Below are 17,095 nucleotides of genomic sequence, written 5' to 3'. Positions count from 1 at the left end.
TTTTTTTTTTATATTATTAACAAATCTCTACACCAGTTGCGTTTTAAACGCCTTGGAGGATTGCCCGGGATATCATTTGATGAAAGAGTTTTAATTAGAGGATTAGAATGAGATGCTAGACGGTTGTGGAATCTTTTATAGCAAGTTATTGCTTCTTCTTTTACTGTTTTGATATTAAGGTCTGAGTGAAGGGTATGGTTTGAAACGTAAGGAGGGGAGTTAGTTAATTTCCTTAATGCAATATTTTGAAAAGCCTGTATTCGATTTAAATTTGACTTTTTAGCATTTCCCCACAGTTGGAGACCATAAGTCCAAATGGGTTTGATGAGGGATTTATACATTAGAAGTTTTATATTTAGATTTGTGTGTTTGTTATTAACAAGTAATGATTTGAGCATACGAAGTCGTAGGTTTAGTTGTAGTCTTTTTGCACGTGTATGTTGGGCCCAGGTGAGTCTACGGTCAAGGGTTAATCCAAGATACTTAACTGTTGGAGTAATCGGGATTTGAGTGCCAAAGAGAGTGACTGCCGGACATTGTCCTAGTTTAAGGGTAAAAGTTGTATGATTTAATTTGGTTTGATTTACCTTAATTCTCCAGTTATTATACCAGGTTTCCATAAGGGAAAGATGATTTTGAAGATTATGCGATGCTACAATAGGGTTTTCGTTTATAGATATGATAAGTTTGTCATCTGCATAGTCTGCCACTATCGTGTTAGGTGAGGTTGGTTGATCTGAAGCATATACGTTATACAGAACTGGGGATAGGATGCCTCCCTGTGGAACCCCAGCTCTGATGTTTGCTATGTTGGAGTATGCGGATTTAAAATGGACTTGAAAATAACGATCAGTTAATTATAAGTTAAGTAGAGTAAAATAAGTTGGGTGCAAAAAGAACTTTAACTTGTATAACAGTCCTTTATGCCATACACGGTCAAAGGCCTGTTCAATATCCAGAAAAATACAAGAACAATACATTTTTTTTTCAAGAGCATAAGAGACTGAGTCAACTAGTCTATGTACTTGATGGATTGCTGAATGTTGTGCGCGAAAACCGAATTGATAGTTAGGCAGTATTTTTTTTTCACTTATTTGGGGAAGTATATGGCTCAGTATAAGTCTTTCTAGTATTTTTGAGAAAAAAGGTAATAAGCTAATTGGTCTATATGACGTCACCAGATCAGGGGACTTGTTAGGTTTTGGGAAAAGTATAATTTTGGAGAACTTCCATAAGAGCGGGAAGTACGACAATATGAGTATGGCGTTAAATATATAAGTAAGTAGTACGATTGCACGTTTAGGAAGGTATTTAGCTACTTCGGCCGTTATTAGATCAAAGCCTGGAGACTTCCTAAGTGTGTGCTTTTGGATTGCAAATTTGATATCGCTCGGTGAAAAATGTTTAACAGGGAGAGAAGGTGGCAATGGCATATCAAGATAACTAAGAACAGTATTTAAGTTGGCAGGTGGAATGTCTTGGTGAGGTTGAAAAACATCGAACAGGTGGTTTTTAAATAGATTAGCTTTCTCTGTGTCGAACACGGCAAAACTCCCATCAGATTTTTTAATAGGTGGAGTAGTTACTTTAAAATTAAGTGCTTGTTTAGATGCTTTCCAAAGCATACCATTTTTTGTGGATAAATTATTCAGGAAGTTTTCGTAGGAAAGTTTTTTGATTTTTGCTAAGAATTTTTTTAGATCGTTACCTAATTTATTATATATTTTTTTGTGGGAGGTTAGTCAAGTACGTTGATAGAGGGCTCTAGCTCTTCTCTTTTCTGATATGAGGATACGGATATTAGTTGGTAACGAATTGTTGTTAGTATAATGATCATTTTTAGCTGTGTTGGCCGCCCAAGCTGCTGATTGTATAACATTTGTTACGTTATATACAGTTTCATCTATATCATCATTGGATTTCAATCTAATATTTAATTGGAGGTTTTGATTTACCAGGTCGTGGAATTTGTATCGATCAGTTGTAGGATGAAACAATTTTAGTGGCTCGGTATTAATTGAAGGATAATCATTTAGTGTGAGAATGACCGACGAGTGATCAGAATTTAAGTCCAGGATATTGTCCATTTCAAAGTGAAAATTTGATGGGGTTTTAGTTACGAATATATCCAAAATGTCTGGGTTTTTATGTGGGGATGATGGCCAATAAGTAGGTCCTGGAGGAGCAAGAACTTTGAATTTTTTGGAATTTACAAAATTATAGAGAATGTTCCCCCTCGGATTGTTTGCTCTACAACCCCAACTCTGATGCTTCGCAGTATAATCTCCACCTATAATAAAATAATTTTTTATTGTGTTAAAGTAATTTGAAAAGTTCTCATAGGAGATTTTATGCTTTGGAGGTGAATAAATTGCTGCAACTGTGATTGGAACATTACTAACATGAATTTGAATAGCGCAAGATTGAATAATATCTTCACTGAAGCTTGGAAGAGAATGATAAACTAATGAAGATTTAACTAAGATAGCTACACCACCATGGGCTGTATTGTCAGGATGATTGGCTTTATGAATCCTGTAGCCTGGTATATTTAAGTGGGAGTATGGGGTACAATGCGTTTCTGTAATTAAGGCTATATCAATACGTTTATTATTTAGCACTGTTTGTAGTTCCAATATATGATTTTTAGTCCATTAGCATTGAATAATAAAACAAGTAGGGATTTATTTGTAGCGGTATTAGTCATTTTTTTTATCTAACAAGGATGAAATTACTTTAGTAAGTAGAGCTATAAGTGGGTTTATAATAGATTTAAATTCCTCAAGAAAAAGATTCATTGTATTATTAATGTTAGATTCAGAGGAAGGAGAGGGATGTGTTGAGCGTTGGCCAGAGGTAGCCTGCGCGTATGTACGAGCATTATTTGGGGGAGCATCGTTTTCTGGGTGGCTAAATTGTACATTGTTTTTCTTAAATCTAGAATTATCAGACAGAAAAGCATTATTTGAAGAAGGCTTCTTAGGTCGTTGAATTTCTTTATACACTGAACAACCTCTGTAGCTGGCTGGATGATTGCCCTGACAGAGCGCACATTTTGGAGGGGTATCTCGAGAAATGGTACAATCAGATGATTGGTGGTGATCACCATACCGCACGCAACGTGAAGAGTAGTTACAATAAGATTTCGTGTGGCCGTATTCCTGACAGTTTAAGCACTGACTAATTATCTTAGGTTTATAGGACTCCTCTACTTTAATTTTAGTATGGAGCATGGACGTCAGTTTATAGATATCATTTGATTGAGGGGAAGGTTCCAGGTCAACGAAAAACATTGGTAATGGATGTTTATTAACTTTATGAAGAACATTAGTCACGTTACGTACCTCAAATTCGCGAAGTTCCAATTCAGATTTGATTAGGCTAGTTTGAGTTGTTGGGTGTAAATTTTTGATCACGACACGTGTGGGTTTATCTTGCTGCAGTTGATACGTATGATATTTGGCATTCTGATCCTTAAGGAAGTGTATAAGCGTTCTATATGTTTCCGGAGTACTCGTTTGAATTTTTAAACGATCCGTAGAGGACTTACAAATAAAGTTTTCAACTCCAAGTACTTCAATTAAACTTGTGCAAAGTTCTGTAAAATCTTGCACTCCTTTTACAAAAATAGGAGGAGGGGATTTGATGGACGATTCTGTATTGATTTGTTCAGTATTATTAGTAGAATTGTTAGTGTCATGAATATCGTCATTAATGTTATCGGGTTGTCCGAAAACTTCAAATCTGTTTCTAGATGCGAATAGTTTTTTTTTAATTGGTTGAGTTGGTGTTTTTGGTGAGTTTAAAGATTCAGAAGTCGATGAGCTTGAGTGATTTCTTTTGTTAGCCGTAATGGTCCACACTTCATTTGATGAGGTGAGTGAGACATTTGATTGAGATGATATATTGAGTGCATTTTTGTTAATCATTTTAATTGGTGGTATGGTTTTCTTTTATTTATTGTTTTGGTTTTTGATATTATGATTATTGTTAGTATTCATTATTACGTGAGTATGTAAATATGAGTGTAATAAATATAAATATATCTATTAGTTAACTGGTTATACGATTACGATTACGATTACGATAGCGAGACAGGCGCGATAGCGAACAGCTATAATAAAACCAAGGCCGCCGCGGCGACGGCCGCGTTGAATATAACTGTTAATGAACCTTATAAGAGAGTATAATATGATACACACGAACATATAAGTCAAATTTAAAACGAAAGTAATGTTTAAACGGCAAAACAATGCTAGTCGATTAATGCATTTTTAGGCATTTCGGTAATTTCTAAGTGAATAATAATTAGAATTAAACATTAAACAATTAAGCGCACCGGGAGAAACAATACACGTCCACGACCGATGACTGCTATCGCAGAACTGATCTAGATATAGATAAGATATCTGGATTTAAAATTATCTAGAAATAGATAGATACTGTAGAAATTGAATTTATCTAGATATAGATAGATAAAATAATTTTTATCTAGATATTTATACATGTATAAGGCATCTACGTTTTCATCCGTTTGTAGGCGAACTTTTTTGGTCTTGGGTAATGATTGTATTATGTAATCATCCATTTCAAAATATAAAATATTTCACCAATAAAATAAAATTGAAAATCATAGATAAAATTATGAAAAATTTGAAAACCGTCTGACGATAAACACTGATCACGTTTTGGATGAGAGTGCGCTACGTACAATACAAGTTTTTAATAAATAACGTATGTTTCATGCCTAATATTTATTTTGTTGTACAATAATATTATGTAGACACATCAAAGTACGAATTCATAGAATTGGGGTCCGGTAATGATAAAAATAATTAGAGCACATGATTACATGAACAATGGACATAATTTATATATGAATATTGAATTTAAGGTGATCGAATGATGATGGAGAACGATCAATTTCTGTGTAGGTACAGCGTAATGCGTATTGTAGTATTGTTATTTTATTATCGACAATTATTTCTGTATTTTAGTATTTATAAACCATCTACCGCGCAGCTCAGGGCCGGATTTAAGCGTAGGCTATATAGGCTGTAGCCTATGGGCCCGCACCACAACAGGGCCATCACCACACCATCATACAACTAAAAAAAAAAAAAAAGGCTCCGTCTAAAAATTTATTTAAAATATATTACCGTCGCAATATTAATAAAGAGCGTTGAATACCTTTTTAACTACTATCTATGTGATAATTGAATCCACACTTTTATACCTACTATATTTTAAATGTTATTATTTTCGGTTAAAAAACTAGAAGTTAGAAAGTTGCATTACCCTCGATTTCGGGTAGAAAATTATTTGAAAATGTTTTAGAGATGGCTTAGTTAATAGTTTCTCTATTCGTGTGTATGCCCCTTTTTATTTTCTAAAAACTTTCTATTAGGGCCCACACCACAATTGAGCCTAGGGGCCTACAAATCCTAAATGCGGCCCTGGCGCAGCTGCAGTAATAACCAGTTTAGACCTATGGTGTGTTATCTTTGGTTTTAATATTATGGTAAATGCTCTTTCGACATTCGTAATACCACAGAACAATAGTAATACAGGCAGGGCCGTATTTATGCCTAGGCCCGTGAAGCCCAGGCCCAGGGTGGCTAATTTTGTAAAAAATAAAAAAAAAAAATATATATATATATATATATATATATATATATATATATTTTATGCATTTATATAACTGCGTAAATTAATATTATATAATATTTAATATTATAGTACAGATATTTGTGTGTAAAATATACGGGCGCATAACATTGAAAATGTCAATAACAAGAAATCAATTTTCTCGTAATGTGAGCTATAAAGATAAGATACCTACCTAGGTACATAATGTAAGTTGTTCCTATAAGTAATTACAATAATAATATAATATATATATATAGAAGTTGGCTAGAGATATTGTGTATCCACATCCTACACGACGAATTAGAATTGATAATTATTTGTTTTGTTTATAATGACTATTGACTTAATTTCTTTAAAATTAAATAAATTTATTAGAAATAATTACAAGATTTTTTTTCTTGGGGTAGGGGCGGCATATTTAAAAGGGCCTAGGGCGGCACTTGTTCTAAATCCGGCCCTGAATACGGGCATGAGACTTCCCCGCATGGTCCATACTATGAAATTATAAATAATTTTCACTCCTATGCATGTTATGTAGGTAATATATGTCTATATACATAGTAAATTATCATTAGCTACAGATTTTGTGAATTATCTAGATAAATTTATCTAAAGCACAGTACTGTGAATAAGTATGCCTTTTAGTATAAATATTAATATACAGATGTAAAATAATTTTTTTACACATTCGGCTGAATCATCATACCAACTACCATTAGTTTATATAATAATATATATTATTTAACTTAATTCATCGCGGTAAAATAGCTTACCTTTTTCTAGATATTTAATCAGAATGATGTGATTGTTACATAATATCAAGATTTTAAGAGCTGTCTGGTTGATTGAGCTTGGGTCACTATGCCCACCAATACAACCCGATAGCATTGTAACCTGTCATTATCAACACCATGTGCATAGAAGTAAAAATTCAACAAATCTTTTAATGTATTATGTAACTTATCTGACCTGTTACACGGTGAAATATCTCACTCTTATTATAGGTATCTACTTATTATATTTTGTGCTTTGTATTTTGCTTTCATCGCCGTATTAAATTTTATAAGCAATCATAATACTCCTAACTAAAACTTTTTTTATTAAAGTTCAGTTAATAGATTTTACAAAATATTTTGTAAAATTACAATAAAATTTCATAATTTTTGATAAATATATAGTTCATAATGCAAATAAAAAAAAATATCAATAAACTTATTACAATTGTTATAAATTATAATAATATATATATATATATATATACATATTAAAATATTAAATTAAAAAAAAGGAAAAAAAGCAGTAAAAGTGATTATAAAAATGAATGTTTAAAGGGAAAAGAGGAAGAGGAAAACCAAAAAAGAGATGGTTAGATATGAGGAATGTTGTTGTGAGTACTTAGGCGATATAAAAAATCGAGACGAGTGGAGGTTTAGGACAAAGGTGGCCGACTCCAAATAGTTGGGAGGCGAGGGAGAAGAAAAATTAATTTATTAAATTGCCTATGCATTGTATTACTAGAACTATGAACAGCAGTTTTTCAATTTACATTTAAACAAACACACATTTTTATGATTTAAAGTAATTTAAAGCTTTTATCAAAGCAAAATACAGAAATAGTTTTTCTTTAACTTAAACATAAACATAAAATTAAACTTAAATTAAACTGCATTCTGTATTATCTTGTATATTTAATACCGGAGCTACTTGTCATTTAAGTTTTCTTTTAGATTTATTTTTAATACATTTTTGTATTACAATAGAACAAATCCCTCTCATTCTCCATGTAAATACATTTTTATATTTCATAATAAAATATTGATAATAGTACATTTTTTGAGGTATTTATAAATTATTATTTATGAGTAAATTCATAATGTACCGAAGAGATGATAAAGTAGAAAATAAGTACTAACCAAAGTAAATTATTGAGGTTTTGTCGCCGATTTGGTCATCTCACGTACAATAGCAATGAGTTTATGGGAGGTATTATGTCAGGGGCGTATTTAGAAATGTCTTATGGGGGGAGGGGGGAGCACAAACAAAAAGTTCAATGTATACATAGTTATTACTTTTCCATCTCAAAAAACTGTCATTATTCATAACCAAATAATCAAAATACAAGTATTTGATATAAATATAACATTTTATTACTCAAAGTTATAATAAAACATATTTTTAATTATAATTGTTGTCATTACAATAATTGAAGACGTCTGGGATGTTTATTAACATATGCATCAACTACTTCTTCAGGTTTTATAATTATTTCAGGGTGTTACTTAAGCAATGCTAATTCGTTTAATCGATGGTATTATATTATCATGATATATTGATATTCCAGTATTTCACCGTGTGCCCGTGCATGAAAAATAAGAGGGCCTACAATAATAAATAAAGTATAAAATACGGTGAATGGAGGAGCACGGGCCCCATGGGCCCATCTCTTAAATACGCCCCTGTATTATATATGTACATTGTAATGTACATCAGGACTTGTCGACTCACCACGATAAACGTGAGACGCAAACGGGTGGCAGTCGACGACACGCCACTCCATGCCATCGCTTATCAGTCTTGGATGTTTCATGTTTCATTGATATTTTTTTAACCATTACTTAGAAAGTCATAATTTTTATTTTAATGTTTTCGTCGTAAGCAGATATGTGCTACCTACATCGCGAGTTTGTTTCAAATCCTTTTCGAAATAGCCCCCTCCTCCGATGGTATGTGATCCAGCCGTTATTATCTGCACCTCAACATATTATTTACTGTATTTTTGCAAATGTTTTTCACGGATGCGTACTTAATTTTCTCGCAGTTCGTTTAAAAGCGCACATAAACGGATACTGAAATTACCTCCATTACCAATGAGTGAACATGTGCGTGCAATTATCGTAATTGTCTTGTTCGTATTCGAAAATCGCAAACACCGCGAGTATTCACGTGCGTCCTTATGTCGCATCGTTTATTTTCCTGAAAAAAAATAAAGCCCAAAAAACAATCGTCAACACCAATTATTATTATATGATACACTAACCACCTCAGTGTTGGAAATGCACAGCTAGCTGACAGCAAATACAACATTTGTTTACAGTTTAGCGGACAAACGAGACCTGAATAAAATGGTACACGTAAGAACAATTTTGACGATATCCATCGCGGTCATTGCCGTTAACGTGAGTTTTAACACGAAAAATATATTTTATTCACTTACGATTATATCGCGCAAATGCACGTATCTGTCGTATCTGTTGATGGGTTTTCCTTTTAGAATCGTCACTTAAAAAAACTTATGCTTTTTATGATTTATGATTTTTATGATAAAAACGAGTGGTAAGCTTTTAACAAAGAAAAAATATTAGGTATTCTGATCTGTATATTCTTGGGAAGTACTGTATATTTTTTTCAGTTAAATTAAATTTTTTATATTTTAATTTAGAAGTTTTTGAAAACTAACAGATTTTTTTTTTATTAAATTGTAAAAAAAAAACACAGACATTTGGTATATGAATAAAAGATTGATACTGCAGAAAATTTGTAAATAAACTGATTAATACAATGTATTCTCAATAAATATTAAGTTTTAGGAACCTTTTCTCAATTTCAGAACAATTATTCATATTGTAAGTCGTTGCATTAAATAATTTGAATATTATTCTGTTGCATTACATTTGTCTTACCGTTTTTAAAAATCATATTATAGATGCAAACAACTACACATATGAATTATGGATTGTTTCGCTCTACCTACGCTCAAATTATCGCAAATATATATTGAATTTCATTGTGTAATTTGCAAACACACATAATTCAATAATTGTTTCAATAATATATTAATCATGTAATGTAAATCGTTTTATTGTTAGTATTAAACTGAAATAAAATTGTTTCCTATCCATATGAATTGTGATGTTTTTCGTTTATCAACCAAGAACAGGATTGAAAGGAGAAAGGACAGAGAAAATGCAACGTATCCACAAACATTCATATAAAAATACAAAAATTAGTATCATAAAACGATCATAAGGGTATATTTATTTTACAAATGACATTCTTCTAGGTAGATATTATAAATATATAGATTCACGGATATTCCGCAGAGAGGAAAACGGCTTTACTCCGTTAAACAAAATAATTTATATGTATGAGATATGTGTTTTTATTAAATCATATTAAACGAATAGATCTGTATTATACTTTCTGAGTTTTATCTTTTAGACGCCATCAGAACACTAATTTCTTCAATAATTTTAACTATCATATATTTTTTAGTATGTAAAAAACTAATAGTACTGATCTCAAATTTTGTTTAAATCTAATTTCTCGATTCAAATGATTAATGTACCTAGATAAAGGTTTTAATTTAACGATACACATGTTGACAGTTTACATTTATTTATTAATTGTGGTTTTAGTACATTGGATTCACCGAAGCAGGAAAAGCCACTAAAGAGCGCATAATGAATTTGGAAAGACGCGCTATGGCTCACACGGAAAAATTGAAACCGCACGAGGGAATGTTACAATCGAAATACGGTTCAATGTCAGAACCCATGGTCGATCAACTGAAGGAAATTAATAACATCATACTCGATTTTATCTTGAACAGCGAAAAATTCCAATCGTATTTGAGTAGTATATTCGAAACGTTAGGAAAATATGCAGGTAAACAACGACACGGCCAATATTTATTTACGGTAGAACGTGTTAGCCATTTAAATGTAACCCAAAATCAGTATCACCTGGAAAAAAAGTGTGAGAGCACTGGAATACTTGTAATTCTATGTAGAACCTTAATGCGATTATAGTAAAGTTTTATTGAAATTTGGTCGATTGAAACAATTCGTATGCACTCTGAAACAAAATCATATCAAATATGAACAATAAATGAATGAAGTCAATTATTTTTTAACGCGATGACGAAAATTAATGATATTTTATCGACTACGAAGTATAATAACCTTGTCTCACATACATAACCGACAACAATGACCGAATGTTTGCTTGTAAAAATCTAAAAACATATAATATCTATTCGGAACATTATACTTGAAATATAGAACTCATTGATTGTTAAATTAATTCACTTTGATATTTTATCTCGTACCATGCCTATTATACTATTATACTTTTATGTTTGTATTATGTATTTTTATATACATCTTTATTTTTTCTCTAGAAATCAAGTACGATTTTCTATCCTATAATATTTTATATTATTTTGTTACCGTCTGGGGTGTTCGGCCTGGGGATTACATTACTCTAGGGTTGACACTAGAGCGATATGGATTTATTTTTATTTTTAATTGATTATTTTTTTGTTCTAATTAATTATGCAGGTTTTGTTTGAATTTTTTTATTATTTTTTTTATCATAAATTAGGTTCCACTGTACCTAATATAGTAAAGTAATAAACTTACTACACATAGTAGTTTTCAAATACATGTGATTTGGTATTAGAAAAAAAAAAAATTAAATTTTCGTGATTGTTATGGTTTGAATAATTTTTATTACACTCCTAATAATTAAAGATAGAAATATTGTTTTTTTTTTTGCCATCGCGTCTATTGCCGAGGTATGTAGCTATTCGTCAATTTATATAAGATAGGTGGTTAGGAAAAATGTCCTTTCTTCAGATACTCCGGTTTGAAGACGTGAATCGACTTGTGCTTTTAATATCGTATAGTCAATAACACTTGTTTTAATAATAATAAAAAAAAAAAAAAATATATCGTGTGACTACACGTACACCATGGATAGTTATGTTGTGTGACGTATCCGACATTGACGTATTCTCAGCGAGTATACCTGTTTATATTTTTACTCGCACGAATATACATATTATAGTACATTGTTATATATATATATATTAAAAGTCTGATTATAATAGAATAATCTTTAATATTGCGTTGTACTGATGAAATCGTGTGCGTTTTGGAATTCATTTGTCTGCGAATCGTTTGGTTACGTGAAACATTTTCCTAAGATCAGTTTTCATAGCTCGAGTTGAAAAATAAAATAAAAATAATAAACATATAAATAAATAAACAAATAGTTTGTATATACAAATAAATAAACTAACACAGTCTGGAGTATTATATTTGCGTAGTACGACTAGTTAAAAGTTCGTTGTCAGGTATATGAGTACATATTTGAAATCAATAAAATCGGGACTTAATATAAAAAATTCACGATTTTATTGATTTTGCATATACCTGACGATAAATTTATAATTCATAACCGGTCATTCTTTACAAGTATAATAATACTCAAAGATAAACTTCTATTTATTTATTTATATATTTACTAGTATTAACTATTTAATAATTTTTAATTTATATTTTATTATTAAATAATAAACATACATAAATAATTCAAAAACAATAACAGTTCTTCTAATCATTCATATTATAAGCACTAAATAAATTATAATAATGCCATTCTCCAAGCGGCCGATTCCGGGGAAAAAAATGATGAGAGAAATTAAAATTTAATAACTAAAAATCCTTAGTGTATTTTAAAGAAACCCACAGTTTGACCTTATTCCACTACCACTTTTGATCTTAAAATATTTACCGAAAACCGTTTTGGTGCCGGAAAATACTCCGAAGAATAAAGTCGCAGTTGTGTGGCCAAATATTTACATGCAATGGATTATAACCTTATTTTTGTTCAATAAAACGTCTTAATATTTCATAAAATATTATGGCAATCCGATAAAACATAATAAATATTTTCATTTGATACGTTAAAAGTCATAAAATAAAATTGTATTATTTTTAAATATCTTCCTTTTCTAATTTTCAATATTGTATTTTTCAGACATCCTAATTAAAAATTTAATTTTGGCCATGAATGGCTAGGAATTATTTTAGTACCACCAATCAATGTTACTGTTATGTAATTATGCTTCATATTCATCATTTTTATTTAATTTATTTTTTTCTATAGTTAACTGTTTGATAAGAATTTAAAGAATTTAGTAATCTATATTTAGTAACATGTCTCAAGTACAATCTCTATCCAATTTCCAACCAATTAATATGGCTACACCTTTAAGAAGATTTTTTTATTACTGTTAAATCTTAAATATACTTTTTTCTGCTTAACAAGTTAAAATTAAATAGTTTACATATGTATATACTACGTTCAAGTATCTCATGATTAAAATAGTATACTTGAGTTAATTCCATTAAGTAATAAAATTATGTAGTGTGATTTTAGGAACAACAAAATATGTTACAGATTTATTTTCAAATCGTTTTCCATATAACAGTATGTAAAATAAATATTTCAATAAAAAAATAAAAATAAAAAACACATTAACTGTATTTTTATAATTGAATCATATGATATATTCTAATCGGATTTAACAATGATATTTCTGTTTGGTACACATGTGTTGATGCATATTTTTTAAACAAATTTTACAATTATATCGACAATATATTTTCCAATTATAATTTATTACAAATAAACAACACAGTAAACAAATATGAAAAATGTATTTTTTTAATTATATTTAATCAATTTAAGTAAAATGATATATATATATATATATATATATATAAAAATATTAATTTTTATTTAATGACAGTAATATATGTTTACAAAAAATAATCTTAATAAAAATTTATACATTTTCAGAGAGACAAATTGTGTCTAGAGTGACAAAACTAGAAGAAATTTATGAACATTGGGAAAAAACAAATTTCCCAGATAAAATGAATGCAGAAAGAGCTAAACAAATTCTGGAAGATATCAAACAACAAAATAAGCCTAAGAACGTAGAAAAAGTTGTAAAAAATAGATTCTTATCTAAAAAGAAAGGTTCTAGAAAATATGAATAGAAATGTTTTCATATATAATGGCCAATATCTCAAAACGGTTGAATAAATATTGCTATACAAACTAAATTATAATCCTTCAATTAAAAAGTAATTAAAGAAAATTGGTAAATTTAATACAAAAAAGGTAATTTTATCACTAATGAAATTATTGATTTTTCTATCACCTAAGCGATCAGCATCATTATTGATAATCGATAATAAATGATTTGTTTTAATATACTAATGAAAATTGCACACGGTTTTACTGTGAATGTTTTATTTATAATTAATATTTTATCCTAATTGAACTCAAATAATTATACGCCAATGATAAATTCAAGAAATTATTTCGCACTTGAGTAAACTAACAAATCAGTTAAACTACTCAGTTTATCTAATATAATTATGTAATATAAAACATTTAAATTATTTCGATAAGTCAATTTAAAATAAAATAGTTTAGTAAAAATATTTCTATAATTCCATGCGTACGTTTGATTTGTTTGAGAGAAATATTTTTAGGTAATTTCTGAATAAAGTTCAAAGTTATAATAGTTTACATATAATAACATATGCATGGTATTTCTTGTATTTCAACAAATTAAAAATTAAAATTAAATTAAAATTAAATTCGTATTAAAAATGTTAGTTGTATTGCATGTAAGTTATTATTTTCAAATTAATTTCATGTTAGGACGGGGATCAGTTCAAGAATGAACGGTCTGCTGTTTGGTGTAATACCTACGCGTCTGTAGAACGCAAGATAATCTGGTAAGACGTGATGTGAAAACATACGAAAGCACGACGTACTTGTAGTGGGCATGTGTACGCTTTGACCATTTTCGTGTAAAATTTTAAAACTTGACGACCTATAATTCAAGACGGAACAGGGCGTGTCCACAGCCTGTACTTATAGTACCTAATGGATTTCCCATCCGAAATGCAATCATCGCGGTCGCGTAATTATTATATGACCATTTATTTTTTGATTACGTTACATTAAAATAACGTGATCGGGTAAGAAATCAAGCCAAGGGCGACCGCAAGTTTATATTCCATGAACGGATGGCCGTAATCAAATGTCAAAAAGCACCATAAAACAATTTAATGCTTATCTATAGTTGGTGTGGTAAAAAAACAAAAATATAATTTTGGACTTATTTAACGTGTTTTCATTTGATAAATCACATGACGTTGGTTGTGACGTGAATAGATATAAATGTATAATACATGTAATAATAATGAAAAATAAAAATATTTTTCAATTAAGATCGCGGTAGGGACCGAAGCGCAACCCTCGGCATCTGACTACGGATACATTGAAAAATCCCATTTGAAAAAAGTATTTTATTAAGTCGAACCTAATCGGTTTCCGTTTAAAAATGTATTTTATTAGGTTGAGTCGAATCGGTTATCGTTTGTTTTCAGGTTAAATTGTCACAGTTTTATTATTTAATTTTTAATAATCGGTAGGTTGTACTATAGCAATAATTGGATACAAAACATAAATTCAAAAACATAAAATATAAATGTATATCCATTTTATATTACGTACGCAATAAAATGGCAATAGATTGTCATATCGGAGGTTTAGCAATTATCGCTGATACCCCGATCGTTTAATATAATAATTGAGATATACGCACTTATTATATCGCTATATGGGTATAACAATATTGTTAGTGATCACTATACAGTCTCGAATGAAACTTGTCATTTATATCAATTTGTTTTCGCTTAAACCTTGAACGTATTTTAATTATTTTTTTTTTATAATTTTTCGCGGTATTATAGAGTTTATGTTGAAAGCCGATCCCACACAACTCGTGTACTTTACGAGCGTTTATTCGGCGAGTGTACTTGCCAAGTTTGTACGATGTACGATGTTTGTAATTATGTTGCTCCTACACGACTCGTATGATCTCCGATTATTTGTCAATTGTATATCCCAGTGGTGGCCAAAATACGGCCCGCGGGCCAACTCTAGCCTGCCATCATTTAATATCTGGCTCGCGAAAGTCTTCTATATTACAGCACTTATTTGTATAACTGTAATATTTTGCATTTACGTAAAAAAAAATTTATAATGCATTTTTTTATGGCCTGCGATAAAAAAAAAGTTGTTTTTTATGGCCCGAGGAAAAAAAAGTTTGGCCACACTGGTATATCCTTTGCTCGTCATCGCCAATGCTCCTACACAACTCGTGTGTAATTAACAATAAATAATAGTCTATTTTGGGGGAAAATCCAAGATTAAATTTCTTATCAGCACGAGTCATTTATGTTGTATCCGACACCGACGGGAAACCGCGAGTGACTCGGCGAGTAAAAATAATCGTCGTGCTTTACGTTAAATACCTCACACACGACTCGTAAAGTAGCACGATTGACGAGTATTCGCCGATTACACGAGTCGTAAGGGACCGACTTAATGAAAAGGGAACTAAGTTGTTGATTATTGACGATTACCAGTTCGGATTCCTGAAGAAACTTGCAGAAAATAATATACAGAGGTGGATATGTACAAAACGAAAATGTAAAGCTAACATGAAATTTAATGTGGATTGTTTATGTGAAGAATTTTTAACTTATAATAACTAAAGGGAAAGCAATCGTACACTTGTGTGATAGTAATTGACAAATTAAAATTAAAAAGAAAATCACATAGTAAAAATTTAAAATTATTCGGGAACCAATTAGGCTCACCTTAATAAAATGCCTTTTTCAAACAGGAATCTATTTGGTGGGAAATGGTAACCTCCTACAAAAGTAGGTAATATTTAGAGCGCGGATTTCTATGCAATTGCATATTTTTTTCCTTTCAATATTTTTGGATTATTGTCAGTTATCTCCACGAATCATCATAATTTGAAACTAATGCTGAAATTTTTTTTGCATGTTTCTGCATATTTAGAGGTAATTGCATATTTTTGCATATTTTGGCAAAATTCAAAAAAAAAATGTATAAAATAATATTTTGTCAAGTAGAAAAATTAAAACTAAATTTCATAGTCACTAAATAATAATTTATATATATATATATTTAGTTATAAAATAAATAATCGATTACAACGTAAACTTAATCGCTCTTGCTGTGTCAGTCGGTTATCAACATACCACTTGCTTCAAATATGCCTCAATAACTTCGGTTGATATCAAATGTTCGCTTTCAGTCTTTAAAAATATGTTAACCGATAAACGACACAGCTTCACAAAAGATAAACTTGAAATGCATATGATTATTCATTTTAATAATAAATAAAATTTTAAAAATAAATTAAGTTCAAAAAATTCCTTAAATTTTTTTTGTATTAAGTATTTAAGTAATTAAATATTATAAGTTGAATTATACATTTTAAATAAATAAAAAAATTTTGCATATTTTTTGCATATTTTCATAATTTTGACTGCATATTTTTTGCATATTATATGGCATATTTCAATATTTTTAAGTGCATACAAATCCGCGCTCTAGTAATATCCTATATGGACATAGTGTTAACTCCAACATAAGATAATGTTAACTTCTCTACTAAGGTCAGAATGAGCTAAAATAAGAATAAATCAATTTCGTTATAAAATATTTTTTTATATTTTAATACAGTATTTTGATAAGT

At 29.9% G+C, this 17,095-nt stretch overlaps 1 protein-coding gene across 1 annotated transcript; it reads left to right on the top strand.

Annotated features, from left to right (window-relative positions):
* The first annotated feature begins 8,614 nt into the window (after positions 1 to 8,614).
* Positions 8,615 to 13,590, top strand: LOC112685819. Its single transcript, XM_025557837.1, has 3 exons — positions 8,615 to 8,825; positions 10,065 to 10,314; positions 13,297 to 13,590. The coding sequence occupies exons 1-3, from the start codon at positions 8,772 to 8,774 to the stop codon at positions 13,497 to 13,499; spliced, it is 507 nt and encodes a 168-aa protein (XP_025413622.1). The 5' UTR covers positions 8,615 to 8,771; the 3' UTR covers positions 13,500 to 13,590.
* The last annotated feature ends 3,505 nt before the right edge of the window (positions 13,591 to 17,095 follow it).

The sequence above is a fragment of the Sipha flava genome, unplaced genomic scaffold (genome assembly GCF_003268045.1).
Source record: "Sipha flava isolate LNK unplaced genomic scaffold, YSA_version1 293_pilon_pilon, whole genome shotgun sequence".
Lineage (NCBI taxonomy): Eukaryota > Metazoa > Arthropoda > Insecta > Hemiptera > Aphididae > Sipha > Sipha flava.
Note: the sequence above shows the minus strand (reverse complement) of the source record. Positions and strands in the feature narration are given on the sequence as shown.

What these genes read in the sequence shown, in the direction of transcription:
- LOC112685819 (XM_025557837.1), top strand. Translation starts at nt 8,772, where the DNA reads ATGGTACACGTAAGAACAATTTTGACGATATCCATCGCGGTCATTGCC. An exon ending in TCGCGGTCATTGCCGTTAAC is followed by an intron (nt 8,826 to 10,064) that starts GTGAGTTTTAAC and finishes TTGTGGTTTTAG; the next exon opens with TACATTGGATTCACCGAAGC. An exon ending in AACGTTAGGAAAATATGCAG is followed by an intron (nt 10,315 to 13,296) that starts GTAAACAACGAC and finishes ATACATTTTCAG; the next exon opens with AGAGACAAATTGTGTCTAGA.